Below are 16,360 nucleotides of genomic sequence, written 5' to 3' on the forward strand. Positions count from 1 at the left end.
ATAATACGGGATGTAACTCAGGATCAGTAATGTAATGTATGTACACAGTGACTGCACCAGCAGAATAGTGAGTGCAGCTCTGGAGTATAATACAGGAGGTAACTCAGGATCAGTAATGTAATGTATGTACACAGTGACTCCACCAGCAGAATAGTGAGTGCAGCTCTGGAGTATAATACAGAATGTAACTCAGGATCAGTAATGTATGTATGTACACAGTGACTGCACCAGCAGAATAGTGAGTGCAGCTCTGGAGTATAATACAGGAGGTAACTCAGGATCAGTAATGTAATGTATGTACACAGTGACTCCACCAGCAGAATAGTGAGTGCAGCTCTGGAGCATAATACAGGATGTAACTCAGGATCAGTAATGTAATGTATGTACACAGTGACTGCACCAGCAGAATAGTGAGTGCAGCTCTGGAGAATAATGCAGAATGTAACTCAGGATCAGTAATGTAATGTATGTACACAGTGACTGCACCAGCAGAATAGTGAGTGCAGCTCTGGAGTATAATACAAGATGTAACTCAGGATCAGTAATGTAATGTATGTACACAGTGACTCCACCAGCAGAATAGCGAGTGCAGCTCTGGAGTATAATACAGGATGTAACTCAGGATCAGTAATGTAATGTATGTACACAGTGACTCCACCAGCAGAATAGCGAGCGCAGCTCTGGAGTATAATACAGGATGTAGCGCGGGATCAGTAATGTAATGTATGTACACAGTGACTGCACCAGCAGAATAGTGAGTGCAGCTCTGGAGTATAATACATGATGTAACTCAGGATCAGTAATGTAATGTATGTACACAGTGACTGCACCAGCAGAATAGTGAGTACAGCTCTGGAGTATAATACAGGATGTAACTCAGGATCAGTAATGTAATGTATGTACCCAGTGACTGCACCAGCAGAATAGTGAGTGCAGCTCTGGAGTATAATACAGGATGTAACTCAGGATCAGTAATGTAATGTATATACACAGTGACTGCACCAGCAGAATAGTGAGTGCAGCTCTGGAGTATAATACAGGGTGTAACTCAGGATCAGTAATGTAATGTATGTACACAGTGACTGCACCAGCAGAATAGTGAGTGCAGCTCTGGAGTATAATACATGATGTAACTCAGGATCAGTAATGTAATGTATGTACACAGTGACTGCACCAGCAGAATAGTGAGTACAGCTCTGGAGTATAATACAGGATGTAACTCAGGATCAGTAATGTAATGTATGTACACAGTGACTGCACCAGCAGAATAGTGAGTGCAGCTCTGGAGTATAATACAGGATGTAACTCAGGATCAGTAATGTAATGTATGTACACAGTGACTGCACCAGCAGAATAGTGAGTGCAGCTCTGGAGTATAATACAGGAGGTAACTCAGGATCAGTAATGTAATGTATGTACACAGTGACTGCACCAGCAGAATAGTGAGTGCAGCTCTGGAGTATAATACAGGATGTAACTCAGGATCAGTAATGTAATGTATGTACACAGTGACTTCACCAGCAGAATAGTGAGTGCAGCTCTGGGGTATAATACAGGAGGTAACTCAGGATCAGTAATGTAATGTATGTACACAGTGACTGCACCAGCAGAATAGTGAGTGCAGCTCTGGAGTATAATACAGGATGTAACTCAGGATCAGTAATGTAATGTATATACACAGTGACTGCACCAGCAGAATAGTGAGTGCAGCTCTGGAGTATAATACAGGATGTAACTCAGGATCAGTAATGTAATGTATGTACACAGTGACTGCACCAGCAGAATAGTGAGTGCAGCTCTGGGGTATAATACAGGATGTAACTCAGGATCAGTAATGTAATGTAATGTATGTACACAGTGACTGCACCAGCAGAATAGTGAGTGCAGCTCTGGAGTATAATACAGGATGTAACTCAGGATCAGTAATGTAATGTATGTACACAGTGACTGCACCAGCAGAATAGTGAGTGCAGCTCTGGAGTATAATACAGGATTTAACTCAGGATCAGTAATGTAATGTATGTACACAGTGACTGCACCAGCAGAATAGTGAGTGCAGCTCAGGAGTATAATACAGGATGTAACCCAGGATCAGTAATGTAATGTATGTACACAGTGACTGCACCAGCAGAATAGTGAGTGCAGCTCTGGAGTATAATACAGGAGGTAACTCAGAATCAGTAATGTAATGTATGTACACAGTGACTGCACCAGCAGAATAGTGAGTGCAGCTCTGGAGGATAATACAGGATGTAACTCAGGATCAGTAATGAAATGTATGTACACAGTGACTGAACCAGCAGAATAGCGAGTGCAGCTCTGGGGTATAATACAGGATGTAACTCAGGATCAGTAATGTAATGTATGTACATAGTGACTGCACCAGCAGAATAGTGAGTGCAGCTCTGTAGTATAATACAGGAGGTAACTCAGGATCAGTAATGTAATGTATGTACACAGTGACTGCACCAGCAGAATAGTGAGTGCAGCTCTGGAGTATAATACAGGATGTAACTCAGGATCAGTAATGTAATGTATGTACACAGTGACTGCACCAGCAGAATAGTGAGTGCAGCTCTGGAGTATAATACAGGAGGTAACTCAGGATCAGTAATGTAATGTATGTACACAGTGACTGCACCAGCAGAATAGTGAGTGCAGCTCTGGAGTATAGTACAGGAGGTAACTCAGGAACAGTAATGTAATGTATGTACACAGTGACTGCACCAGCAGAATAGCGAGTGCAGCTCTGGAGTATAATACAGGATGTAACTCAGGATCAGTAATGTAATGTATCTACACAGTGACTGCACCAGCAGAATAGTGAGTGCAGCTCTGGAGTATAATACAGGAGGTAACTCAGGATCAGTAATGTAATGTAATGTAATGTATGTACACAGTGACTGCACCAGCAGAATAGTGAGTGCAGCTCTGGAGTATAATACAGGATGTAACTCAGGATCAGTAATGTAATGTATGTACACAGTGACTGCACCAGCAGAATAGTGAGTGCAGCTCTGGAGTATAATACAGGAGGTAACTCAGGATCAGTAATGTATGTACACAGTGGCTGCACCAGCAGAATAGTGAGTGCAGCTCTGGGGTATAATACAGGAGGTAACTCAGGATCAGTAATGTAATGTATGTACATAGTGACTGCACCAGCAGAATAGTGAGTTCAGCTCTGGAGTATAATACAGGATGTAACTCAGGATCAGTAATGTAATGTATGTACACAGTGATTCCACCAGCAGAATAGTGAGTGCAGCTCTGGAGTATAATACAGGATGTAACTTAGGATCAGTAATGTAATGTATGTACATAGTGACTGCACCAGCAGATTAGTGAGTGCAGCTCTGGAGTATAATACAGGATGTAACTCAGGATCAGTAATGTAATGTATGTACATAGTGACTGCACCAGCAGAATAGTGAGTGCAGCTCTGGAGTATAATACAGGATGTAACTCAGGATCAGTAATGTATGTACACAGTGACTGCACCAGCAGAATAGTGAGTGCAGCTCTGGAGTATAATACAGGATGTAACTCAGGATCAGTAATGTAATGTATGTACACAGTGACTGCACCAGCAGAATAGTGAGTGCAGCTCTGGAGTATAATACAGGAGGTAACTCAGGATCAGTAATGTAATGTATATACACAGTGACTGCACCAGCAGAATAGTGAGTGCTGCTCTGGGGTATAATACAGGAGGTAACTCAGGATCAGTAATGTAATGTATGCACACAGTGACTGCACCAGCAGAATAGTGAGTGCAGCTCTGGAGTATAATACAGGATGTAACTCAGGATCAGTAATGTAATGTATGTACACAGTGACTGCACCAGCAGAATAGCGAGTGCAGCTCTGGAGTATAATACAGGAGGTAACTCAGGATCAGTAATGTAATGTATATACACAGTGACTGCACCAGCAGAATAGTGAGTGCAGCTCTGGAGTATAATACAGGATGTAACTCAGGATCAGTAATGTAATGTATGTACACAGTGACTGCACCAGCAGAATAGTGAGTGCAGCTCTGGAGTATAATACGGGATGTAACTCAGGATCAGTAATGTAATGTATGTACACAGTGACTGCACCAGCAGAATAGTGAGTGCTGCTCTGGAGTATAATACGGGATGTAACTCAGGATCAGTAATGTAATGTATGTACACAGTGACTGCACGAGCAGAATAGTGAGTGCAGCTCTGGAGTATAATACGGGATGTAACTCAGGATCAGTAATGTAATGTATGTACACAGTGACTGCACCAGCAGAATAGTGAGTGCAGCTCTGTAGTATAATACAGGATGTAACTCAGGATCAGTAATGTAATGTATGTACACAGTGACTGCACCAGCAGAATAGTGAGTGCAGCTCTGGAGTATAATACAGGATGTAACTCAGGATCAGTAATGTAATGTATGTACACAGTGACTGCACCAGCAGATTAGTGAGTGCAGCTCTGGAGTATAATACAGGATGTAACTCAGGATCAGTAATGTAATGTATGTACACAGTGATTCCACCAGCAGAATAGTGAGTGCAGCTCTGGAGTATAATACAGGATGTAACTCAGGATCAGTAATTTAATGTATGTACACAGTGACTGCACCAGCAGAATAGTGAGTGCAGCTCTGGAGTGTAATACAGGAGGTAACTCAGTATCAGTAATGTAATGCATGTACACAGTGACTGCACCAGCAGAATAGTGAGTGCAGCTCTGGAATATAATACAGGATGTAACTCAGGATCAGTAATGTAATGTATGTACACAGTGACTGCACCAGCAGAATAGTGAGTGCAGCTCTGGGGTATAATACAGGATGTAACTCAGGATCAGTAATGTAATGTATGTACACAGTGACTGCACCAGCAGAATAGTGAGTGCAGCTCTGGAGTATAATACAGGATGTAACTCAGGATCAGTAATGTAATGTATGTACACAGTGACTGCACCAGCAGAATAGTGAGTGCAGCTCTGGAGTATAATACAGGAGGTAACTCAGGATCAGTAATGTAATGTATGTACACAGTGACTGCACCAGCAGAACAGTGAGTGCAGCTCTGGAGTATAATACAGGATGTAACTCAGGATCAGTAATGTAATGTATGTACACAGTGACTGCACCAGCAGAATAGTGAGTGCAGCTCTGGAGTATAATACAGGAGGTAACTCAGGATCAGTAATGTAATGTATGTACACAGTGACTGCACCAGCAGAATAGTGAGTGCAGCTCTGGAGTATAATACAGGATGTAACTCAGGATCAGTAATTTAATGTATGTACACAGTGACTGCACCAGCAGAATAGTGAGTGCAGCTCTGGAGTGTAATACAGGAGGTAACTCAGTATCAGTAATGTAATGCATGTACACAGTGACTGCACCAGCAGAATAGTGAGTGCAGCTCTGGAGTATAATACAGGATGTAACTCAGGATCAGTAATGTAATGTATGTACACAGTGACTGCACCAGCAGAATAGTGAGTGCAGCTCTGGGGTATAATACAGGATGTAACTCAGGATCAGTAATGTAATGTATGTACACAGTGACTGCACCAGCAGAATAGTGAGTGCAGCTCTGGAGTATAATACAGGATGTAACTCAGGATCAGTAATGTAATGTATGTACACAGTGACTGCACCAGCAGAATAGTGAGTGCAGCTCTGGAGTATAATACAGGATGTAACTCAGGATCAGTAATGTAATGTATGTACACAGTGACTGAACCAGCAGAATAGTGAGTGCAGCTCTGGGGTATAATACAGGATGTAACTCAGGATCAGTAATGTAATGTATGTACACAGTGACTGCACCAGCAGAATAGTGAGTGCAGCTCTGGAGTATAATACAGGATGTAACTCAGGATCAGTAATGTAATGTATGTACACAGTGACTGCACCAGCAGAATAGTGAGTGCAGCTCTGGAGTATAATACAGGATGTAACTCAGGATCAGTAATGTAATGTATGTACACAGTGACTGAACCAGCAGAATAGTGAGTGCAGCTCTGGGGTATAATACAGGATGTAACTCAGGATCAGTAATGTAATGTATGTACACAGTGACTGCACCAGCAGAATAGTGAGTGCAGCTCTGGAGTATAATACAGGAGGTAACTCAGGATCAGTAATGTAATGTATGTACACAGTGACTGAACCAGCAGAATAGTGAGTGCAGCTCTGGGGTATAATACAGGATGTAACTCAGGATCAGTAATGTAATGTATGTACACAATGACTGCACCAGCAGAATAGTGAGTGCAGCTCTGGAGTATAATACAGGAGGTAACTCAGGATCAGTAATGTAATGTATGTACACAGTGACTGCACCAGCAGAATAGTGAGTGCAGCTCTAGAGTATAATACAGGATGTAACTCAGGATCAGTAATGTAATGTATGTACACAGTGACTGCACCAGCAGAATAGTGAGTGCAGCTCTGGAGTATAATACAGGATGTAACTCAGGATCAGTAATGTATGTACACAGTGACTGCACCAGCAGAATAGTGAGTGCAGCTCTGGAGTATAATACAGGATGTAACTCAGGATCAGTAATGTAATGTATGTACACAGTGACTGCACCAGCAGAATAGTGAGTGCTGCTCTGGGGTATAATACAGGAGGTAACTCAGGATCAGTAATGTAATGTATGCACACAGTGACTGCACCAGCAGAATAGTGAGTGCAGCTCTGGAGTATAATGCAGGAGGTAACTCAGGATCAGTAATGTAATGTATGTACACAGTGACTGCACCAGCAGAATAGTGAGTGCAGCTCTGGAGTATAATGCAGGAGGTAACTCAGGATCAGTAATGTAATGTATGTACATAGTGACTGCACCAGCAGAATAGTGAGTGCAGCTCTGGAGTATAATACAGGAGGTAACTCAGGATCAGTAATGTAATGTATGTACACAGTGACTGCACCAGCAGAATAGTGAGTGCAGCTCTGGAGTATAATACGGGATGTAACTCAGGATCAGTAATGTAATGTATGTACACAGTGACTGCACCAGCAGAATAGTGAGTGCAGCTCTGGAGTATAATACAGGATGTAACTCAGGATCAGTAATGTAATGTATGTACACAGTGACTGCACCAGCAGAATAGTGAGTGCAGCTCTGGAGTATAATACAGGAGGTAACTCAGGATTAGTAATGTAATGTATGTACACAGTGACTGCACCAGCAGAATAGTGAGTGCAGCTCTGGAGCATAATACAGGAGGTAACTCAGGATCAGTAATGTAATGTATGTACACAGTGACTGCACCAGCAGAATAGTGAGTGCAGCTCTGGCGTATAATACAGGATGTAACTCAGGATCAGTAATGTAATGTATGTACACAGTGACTGCACCAGCAGAATAGTGAGTGCAGCTCTGGAGTATAATACAGGATGTAACTCAGGATCAGTAATGTAATGTATGTACACAGTGACTGCACCAGCAGAATAGTGAGTGCAGCTCTGGCGTATAATACAGGATGTAACTCAGGATCAGTAATGTAATGTATGTACACAGTGACTGCACCAGCAGAATAGTGAGTGCAGCTCTGGAGTATAATACAGGATGTAACTCAGGATCAGTAATGTAATGTATGTACATAGTGACTGCACCAGCAGAATAGTGAGTGCAGCTCTGGAGTATAATACAGGATGTAACTCAGGATCAGTAATGTAATGTATGTACACAGTGACTCCACCAGCAGAATAGTGAGTGAAGCTCTGGAGTATAATACAGGATGTAACTCAGGATCAGTAATGTAATGTATGTACACAGTGACTGCACCAGCAGAATAGTGAGTGCAGCTCTGGAGTATAATACTGGATGTAACTCAGGATCAGTAATGTAATGTATGTACACAGTGACTGCACCAGCAGAATAGTGAGTGCAGCTCTGGAGTATAATACAGGAGGTAACTCAGGATCAGTAATGTAATGTATGTACACAGTGACGACACCAGCAGAATAGTGAGTGCAGCTCTGGAGTATAATACAGGATGTAACTCAGGATCAGTAATGTAATGTATGTACACAGTGACTGCACCAGCAGAATAGTGAGTGCAGCTCTGGAGTATAATACAGGAGGTAACTCAGTATCAGTAATGTAATGCATGTACACAGTGACTGCACCAGCAGAATAGTGAGTGCAGCTCTGGAGTATAATACAGGAGGTAACTCAGTATCAGTAATGTAATGCATGTACACAGTGACTGCACCAGCAGAATAGTGAGTGCAGCTCTGGAATATAATACAGGATGTAACTCAGGATCAGTAATGTAATGCATGTACACAGTGACTGCACCAGCAGAATAGTGAGTGCAGCTCTGGAGTATAATACAGGAGGTAACTCAGGATCAGTAATGTAATGTATGTACACAGTGACTGCACCAGCAGAATAGTGAGTGCAGCTCTGGAGTATAATACAGGATGTAACTCAGGATCAGTAATGTATGTACACAGTGACTGCACCAGCAGAATAGTGAGTGCAGCTCTGGAGTATAATACAGGATGTAACTCAGGATCAGTAATGTAATGTATGTACACAGTGACTGCACCAGCAGAATAGTGAGTGCTGCTCTGGGGTATAATACAGGAGGTAACTCAGGATCAGTAATGTAATGTATGCACACAGTGACTGCACCAGCAGAATAGTGAGTGCAGCTCTGGAGTATAATGCTGGAGGTAACTCAGGATCAGTAATGTAATGTATGTACACAGTGACTGCACCAGCAGAATAGTGAGTGCAGCTCTGGAGTATAATACAGGATGTAACTCAGGATCAGTAATGTAATGTATGTACACAGTGACTGCACCAGCAGAATAGTGAGTGCAGCTCTGGAGTATAATACGGGATGTAACTCAGGATCAGTAATGTAATGTATGTACACAGTGACTGCACCAGCAGAATAGTGAGTGCTGCTCTGGAGTATAATACGGGATGTAACTCAGGATCAGTAATGTAATGTATGTACACAGTGACTGCACCAGCAGAATACTGAGTGCAGCTCTGGAGTATAATACAGGATGTAACTCAGGATCAGTAATGTAATGTATGTACACAGTGACTGCACCAGCAGAATAGTGAGTGCAGCTCTGGAGTATAATACAGGAGGTAACTCAGGATTAGTAATGTAATGTATGTACACAGTGACTGCACCAGCAGAATAGTGAGTGCAGCTCTGGAGTATAATACAGGAGGTAACTCAGGATCAGTAATGTAATGTATGTACACAGTGACTGCACCAGCAGAATAGTGAGTGCAGCTCTGGCGTATAATACAGGATGTAACTCAGGATCAGTAATGTAATGTATGTACACAGTGACTGCACCAGCAGAATAGTGAGTGCAGCTCTGGAGTATAATACAGGATGTAACTCAGGATCAGTAATGTAATGTATGTACACAGTGACTGCACCAGCAGAATAGTGAGTGCAGCTCTGGAGTATAATACAGGATGTAACTCAGGATCAGTAATGTAATGTATGTACACAGTGACTGCACCAGCAGAATAGTGAGTGCAGCTCTGGAGTATAATACAGGAGGTAACTCAGGATTAGTAATGTAATGTATGTACACAGTGACTCCACCAGCAGAATAGTGAGTGAAGCTCTGGAGTATAATACAGGATGTAACTCAGGATCAGTAATGTAATGTATGTACACAGTGACTGCACCAGCAGAATAGTGAGTGCAGCTCTGGAGTATAATACTGGATGTAACTCAGGATCAGTAATGTAATGTATGTACACAGTGACTGCACCAGCAGAATAGTGAGTGCAGCTCTGGAGTATAATACAGGAGGTAACTCAGGATCAGTAATGTAATGTATGTACACAGTGACGACACCAGCAGAATAGTGAGTGCAGCTCTGGAGTATAATACAGGATGTAACTCAGGATCAGTAATGTAATGTATGTACACAGTGACTGCACCAGCAGAATAGTGAGTGCAGCTCTGGAGTATAATACAGGAGGTAACTCAGTATCAGTAATGTAATGCATGTACACAGTGACTGCACCAGCAGAATAGTGAGTGCAGCTCTGGAGTATAATACAGGAGGTAACTCAGTATCAGTAATGTAATGCATGTACACAGTGACTGCACCAGCAGAATAGTGAGTGCAGCTCTGGAATATAATACAGGATGTAACTCAGGATCAGTAATGTAATGCATGTACACAGTGACTGCACCAGCAGAATAGTGAGTGCAGCTCTGGAGTATAATACAGGAGGTAACTCAGGATCAGTAATGTAATGTATGTACACAGTGACTGCACCAGCAGAATAGTGAGTGCAGCTCTGGAGTATAATACAGGAGGTAACTCAGGATCAGTAATGTAATGTATGTACACAGTGACTGCACCAGCAGAATAGTGAGTGCAGCTCTGGAATATAATACAGGATGTAACTCAGGATCAGTAATGTAATGTATGTACACAGTGACTCCACCAGCAGAATAGTGAGTGCAGCTCTGGAGTATAATACAGGATGTAACTCAGGATCAGTAATGTAATGTATGTATACAGTGACTGCACCAGCAGAATAGTGAGTGCAGCTCTGGAGTATAATACAGGATGTAACTCAGGATCAGTAATGTAATGTATGTACACAGTGACTGCACCAGCAGAATAGTGAGTGCAGCTCTGGAATATAATACAGGATGTAACTCAGGATCAGTAATGTAATGTATGTACACAGTGACTGCACCAGCAGAATAGTGAGTGCAGCTCTGGAATATAATACAGGATGTAACTCAGGATCAGTAATGTAATGTATGTACACAGTGACTGCACCAGCAGAATAGTGAGTGCAGCTCTGGAGTATAATACAGGATGTAACTCAGGATCAGTAATGTAATGTATGTACACAGTGACTGCACCAGCAGAATAGTGAGTGCAGCTCTGGAGTATAATACAGGAGGTAACTCAGGATCAGTAATGTAATGTATGTACACAGTGACTGCACCAGCAGAATAGTGAGTGCAGCTCTGGAGTATAATACAGGAGGTAACTCAGGATCAGTAATGTAATGTATGTACACAGTGACGACACCAGCAGAATAGTGAGTGCAGCTCTGGAGTATAATACAGGATGTAACTCAGGATCAGTAATGTAATGTATGTACACAGTGACTGCACCAGCAGAATAGTGAGTGCAGCTCTGGAGTATAATACAGGATGTAACTCAGGATCAGTAATGTAATGTATGTACACAGTGACTGCACCAGCAGAATAGTGAGTGCAGCTCTGGAGTATAATACAGGAGGTAACTCAGTATCAGTAATGTATTGTATGTACACAGTGACTCCACCAGCAGAATAGTGAGTGCAGCTCTGGAGTATAATACAGGATGTAACTCAGGATCAGTAATGTAATGCATGTACACAGTGACTGCACCAGCAGAATAGTGAGTGCAGCTCTGGAATATAATACAGGATGTAACTCAGGATCAGTAATGTAATGTATGTACACAGTGACTCCACCAGCAGAATAGTGAGTGCAGCTCTGGAGTATAATACAGGAGGTAACTCAGTATTCGTAATGTAATGCATGTACACAGTGACTGCACCAGCAGAATAGTGAGTGCAGCTCTGGAGTATAATACAGGAGATATCTCAGGATCAGTAATGTAATGTATGTACACAGTGACTGCACCAGCAGAATAGTGAGTGCAGCTCTGGAGTATAATACAGGAGGTAACTCAGGATCAGTAATGTAATGTATGTACACAGTGACTGCACCAGCAGAATAGTGAGTGCAGCTCTGGAGTATAATACAGGAGGTAACTCAGGATCAGTAATGTAATGTATGTACACAGTGACTGCACCAGCAGAATAGTGAGTGCAGCTCTGGAATATAATACAGGATGTAACTCAGGATCAGTAATGTAATGTATGTACACAGTGACTCCACCAGCAGAATAGTGAGTGCAGCTCTGGAGTATAATACAGGATGTAACTCAGGATCAGTAATGTAATGTATGTACACAGTGACTGCACCAGCAGAATAGTGAGTGCAGCTCTGGAGTATAATACAGGATGTAACTCAGGATCAGTAATGTAATGTATGTACACAGTGACTGCACCAGCAGAATAGTGAGTGCAGCTCTGGAGTATAATACAGGATGTAACTCAGGATCAGTAATGTAATGTATGTACACAGTGACTGCACCAGCAGAATAGTGAGTGCAGCTCTGGGGTATAATACAGGATGTAACTCAGGATCAGTAATGTAATGTATGTACACAGTGACTGCACCAGCAGAATAGTGAGTGCAGCTCTGGAATATAATACAGGATGTAACTCAGGATCAGTAATGTAATGTATGTACACAGTGACTGCACTAGCAGAATAGTGAGTGCAGCTCTGGAATATAATACAGGATGTAACTCAGGATCAGTAATGTAATGTATGTACACAGTGACTGCACCAGCAGAATAGTGAGTGCAGCTCTGGAGTATAATACAGGAGGTAACTCAGGATCAGTATTGTAATGTATGTACACAGTGACTGCACCAGCAGAATAGTGAGTGCAGCTCTGGGGTATAATACAGGATGTAACTCAGGATCAGTAATGTAATGTATGTACACAGTGACTGCACTAGCAGAATAGTGAGTGCAGCTCTGGAATATAATACAGGATGTAACTCAGGATCAGTAATGTAATGTATGTACACAGTGACTGCACCAGCAAAATAGTGAGTGCAGCTCTGGAGTATAATACAGGAGGTAACTCAGGATCAGTAATGTAATGTATGTACACAGTGACTGCACTAGCAGAATAGTGAGTGCAGCTCTGGGGTATAATACAGGATGTAACTCAGGATCAGTAATGTAATGTATATACACAGTGACTGCACCAGCAGAATAGTGAGTGCAGCTCTGGAGTATAATACAGGAGGTAACTCAGGATCAGTAATGTAATGTATGTACACAGTGACTGCACCAGCAGAATAGTGAGTGCAGCTCTGGGGTATAATACAGGAGGTAACTCAGGATCAGTAATGTAATGTAAGTACACAGTGACTGCACCAGCAGAATAGTGAGTGCAGCTCTGGGGTATAATACAGGAGGTAACTCAGGATCAGTAATGTAATGTATGTACACAGTGACTGCACCAGCAGAATAGTGAGTGCAGCTCTGGAGTATAATACAGGATGTAACTCAGGATCAGTAATGTAATGTATGTACACAGTGACTGCACCAGCAGAATAGTGAGCGCAGCTCTGGAGTATAATACAGGAGGTAACTCAGGATCAGTAATGTAATGTATGTACCCAGTGACTGCACCAGCAGAATAGTGAGTGCAGCTCTGGGGTATAATACAGGATGTAACTCAGGATCAGTAATGTAATGTATATACACAGTGACTGCACCAGCAGAATAGTGAGTGCAGCTCTGGAGTATAATACAGGAGGTAACTCAGGATCAGTAATGTAATGTATGTACACAGTGACTGCACCAGCAGAATAGTGAGTGCAGCTCTGGAGTACAGTATAGGATCAGTACTGTATGTGGAGATATCAGGTGACATTAGCGGTGGTCCTGCGGAGCAGTTACACAGAGATTCTTACTGTTGATTCTGTTAATCCCCCCACGGAGACGGTGAGGCCCATCAGGACGTAGTATCGGTAGGTCGGCAGTGCCAGGAGCTGTGTGATCCGGGGGAAGGCCTGGGACGGAGCGTTCCAGTTCAGAGAATCTCTCTGTGATCTGGTCGGGGAGAAAGCGGTCAGTATGACGTGGTCTCTGTGGCTCGTGGTGGTGACGGCTACCATCTATTGTCCCTGACAACTGCAGGGTCTCATCCATTCCTTCACCCCTGTAGGGACAGATACCTGTGGAATATGCTCTCCAGCGCCTCCCGGTGAGGAATGTTAGGGACAGCGGGGTCGTGCTGGTGCAGGAGGCTCAGGAAGACTGATCCGGCGTGAGCTCGGAAACGATCGATCTTCTCAGCCGCCTGCTGAGCCACGGAGCACATCATCCTCAGACAGCTGCGGAGGAAGCAAACCTCTCCTGAAATACTCTGTGCTGCTGAGGACTCCTCCTTCTGCTACGTCAATGTGACTTTCCAGCAGATCAGCGTCCACCTCCGCTCTACACCTTTTCGGGGACTTACACGTCTTCTCCGATAAGCTCCGGCGCCGTCCTGACCAGCAGCAGCGTGACGTCCAGCAGGCTGGCCATGGCGGCTTCCCTCACCCTGGACAGAGGACAAGATGGGGAATATTAACATTGTCTCTATACACTGCTGCCACCTAGTGGTGAATCTCCAGTATGCAGCGACTCCCAGCGATGGCAGTGCTGGAGACCCTCTTACCAGGCCCCCACGTCCCCCCGGCTGTCCGTGGTGTAGTCGTTCATGCAGTTCAGAAGGGCATCGTACACCAGGTTCACATTCTCCCAGCACAGGACCTCTGACGGTGACCCGGTGGCGTCCACTCCGACGCTCTGGCAAACCCTGCGCGATACGAGGATCGTCCGTTACCACTGACAGCAAGCAAGGGTAATGAAAATAGGGCAAATTGGGGGGCTCGGGAGGAGGCGGAGGGGTTACGTACTGCGACATGGCCTTCAGGGCGTCTCTTCTGGACTCCGCAAAGCCGACGTCCTTCCCCGAGATGGTGGTGACTCTCCTCAGACCGTCCAGAACCTGGAAGAAAAGAAATGTTACAACCTACCACAATGGGCGAGGAACAGGGAGAGGAATGAGGCGGAGCGTCAGAGGCTAGGAGACATGGAATGGGTGGTGGAACAGGGAGAGGAATGAGGCGGAGCGTCAGAGGCTAGGAGACATGGAATGGGTGGTGGAACAGGGAGAGGAATGAGGCGGAGCGTCAGAGGCTAGGAGACATGGAATGGGTGGTGGAACAGGGCGAAGAACGAGGCGGAGCGTCAGAGGCTAGGAGACATGGAATGGGTGGTGGAACAGGGCGAAGAACGAGGCGTAGCGTCAGAGGTTAGGAGAAATGGAATGGGTGGTGGAACAGGGCGAAGAACGAGGCGTAGTGTCAGAGGCTAGGAGACATGGAATGGGTGGTGGAACAGGGCGAAGAACGAGGCGTAGTGTCAGAGGCTAGGAGACATGGAATGGGTGGTGGAACAGGGCGAAGAACGAGGCGTAGTGTCAGAGGCTAGGAGACATGGAATGGGTGGTGGAACAGGGAGAGGAATGAGGCGGAGCGTCAGAGGCTAGGAGACATGGAATGGGTGGTGGAACAGGGCGAAGAACGAGGCGTAGCGTCAGAGGCTAGGAGACATGGAATGGGTGGTGGAACAGGGCGAAGAACGAGGCGTAGCGTCAGAGGCTAGGAGACATGGAATGGGTGGTGGAACAGGGCGAAGAACGAGGCGGAGCGTCAGAGGCTAGGAGACATGGAATGGGTGGTGGAACAGGGCGAAGAACGAGGCGTAGTGTCAGAGGCTAGGAGACATGGAATGGGTGGTGGAACAGGGAGAGGAATGAGGCGGAGCGTCAGAGGCTAGGAGACATGGAATGGGTGGTGGAACAGGGCGAAGAACGAGGCGTAGCGTCAGAGGCTAGGAGACATGGAATGGGTGGTGGAACAGGGAGAGGAATGAGGCGGAGCGTCAGAGGCTAGGAGACATGGAATGGGTGGTGGAACAGGGCGAAGAACGAGGCATAGCGTCAGAGGCTAGGAGACATGGAATGGGTGGTGGAACAGGGCGAAGAACGAGGCGTAGTGTCAGAGGCTAGGAGACATGGAATGGGTGGTGGAACAGGGCGAAGAACGAGGCGTAGTGTCAGAGGCTAGGAGACATGGAATGGGTGGTGGAACAGGGCGAAGAACGAGGCGTAGTGTCAGAGGCTAGGAGACATGGAATGGGAGGTGGAACAGGGCGAAGAACGAGGCGTAGTGTCAGAGGCTTGGAGACATGGAATGGGTGGTGGAACAGGGCGAAGAACAGGGCGAAGAACGAGGCGTAGCGTCAGAGGCTAGGAGACATGGAATGGGTGGTGGAACAGGGAGAGGAATGAGGCGGAGCGTCAGAGGCTAGGAGACATGGAATGGGTGGTGGAACAGGGCGAAGAACGAGGCGTAGTGTCAGAGGCTAGGAGACATGGAATGGGTGGTGGAACAGGGCGAAGAACGAGGCGTAGTGTCAGAGGCTAGGAGACATGGAATGGGTGGTGGAACAGGGCGAAGAACGAGGCGTAGTGTCAGAGGCTAGGAGACATGGAATGGGAGGTGGAACAGGGAGAGGAATGAGGCGGAGCGTCAGAGGCTAGGAGACATGGAATGGGTGGTGGAACAGGGAGAGGAATGAGGCGGAGCGTCAGAGGCTAGGAGACATGGAATGGGTGGTGGAACAGGGCGAAGAACGAGGCG

General features: G+C 45.0%; 1 protein-coding gene across 1 annotated transcript in view; it reads right to left on the bottom strand.

Moving 5' to 3' along the window:
- Window positions 1–13,561: 13,561 nt before the first annotated feature.
- The window catches only part of TBCD (tubulin folding cofactor D), a 232,762-nt gene continuing 229,963 nt past the window's right edge, over window positions 13,562–16,360 (bottom strand). Inside the window, exons 29-33 of the mRNA XM_073660419.1 lie at window positions 14,570–14,661; window positions 14,329–14,469; window positions 14,128–14,211; window positions 13,844–14,002; window positions 13,562–13,718 (exon numbers count right to left, since the gene is read on the bottom strand). Of these exons, the coding sequence (XP_073516520.1) occupies window positions 13,562–13,718; window positions 13,844–14,002; window positions 14,128–14,211; window positions 14,329–14,469; window positions 14,570–14,661 (633 nt within the window). The remainder of the gene's footprint in view (window positions 13,719–13,843; window positions 14,003–14,127; window positions 14,212–14,328; window positions 14,470–14,569; window positions 14,662–16,360) is intronic.

The sequence above is a fragment of the Phyllobates terribilis genome, unplaced genomic scaffold, assembly GCF_046119375.1.
Source record: "Phyllobates terribilis strain yellow unplaced genomic scaffold, ASM4611937v1 Scaffold_25__1_contigs__length_18738178, whole genome shotgun sequence".
Lineage (NCBI taxonomy): Eukaryota > Metazoa > Chordata > Amphibia > Anura > Dendrobatidae > Phyllobates > Phyllobates terribilis.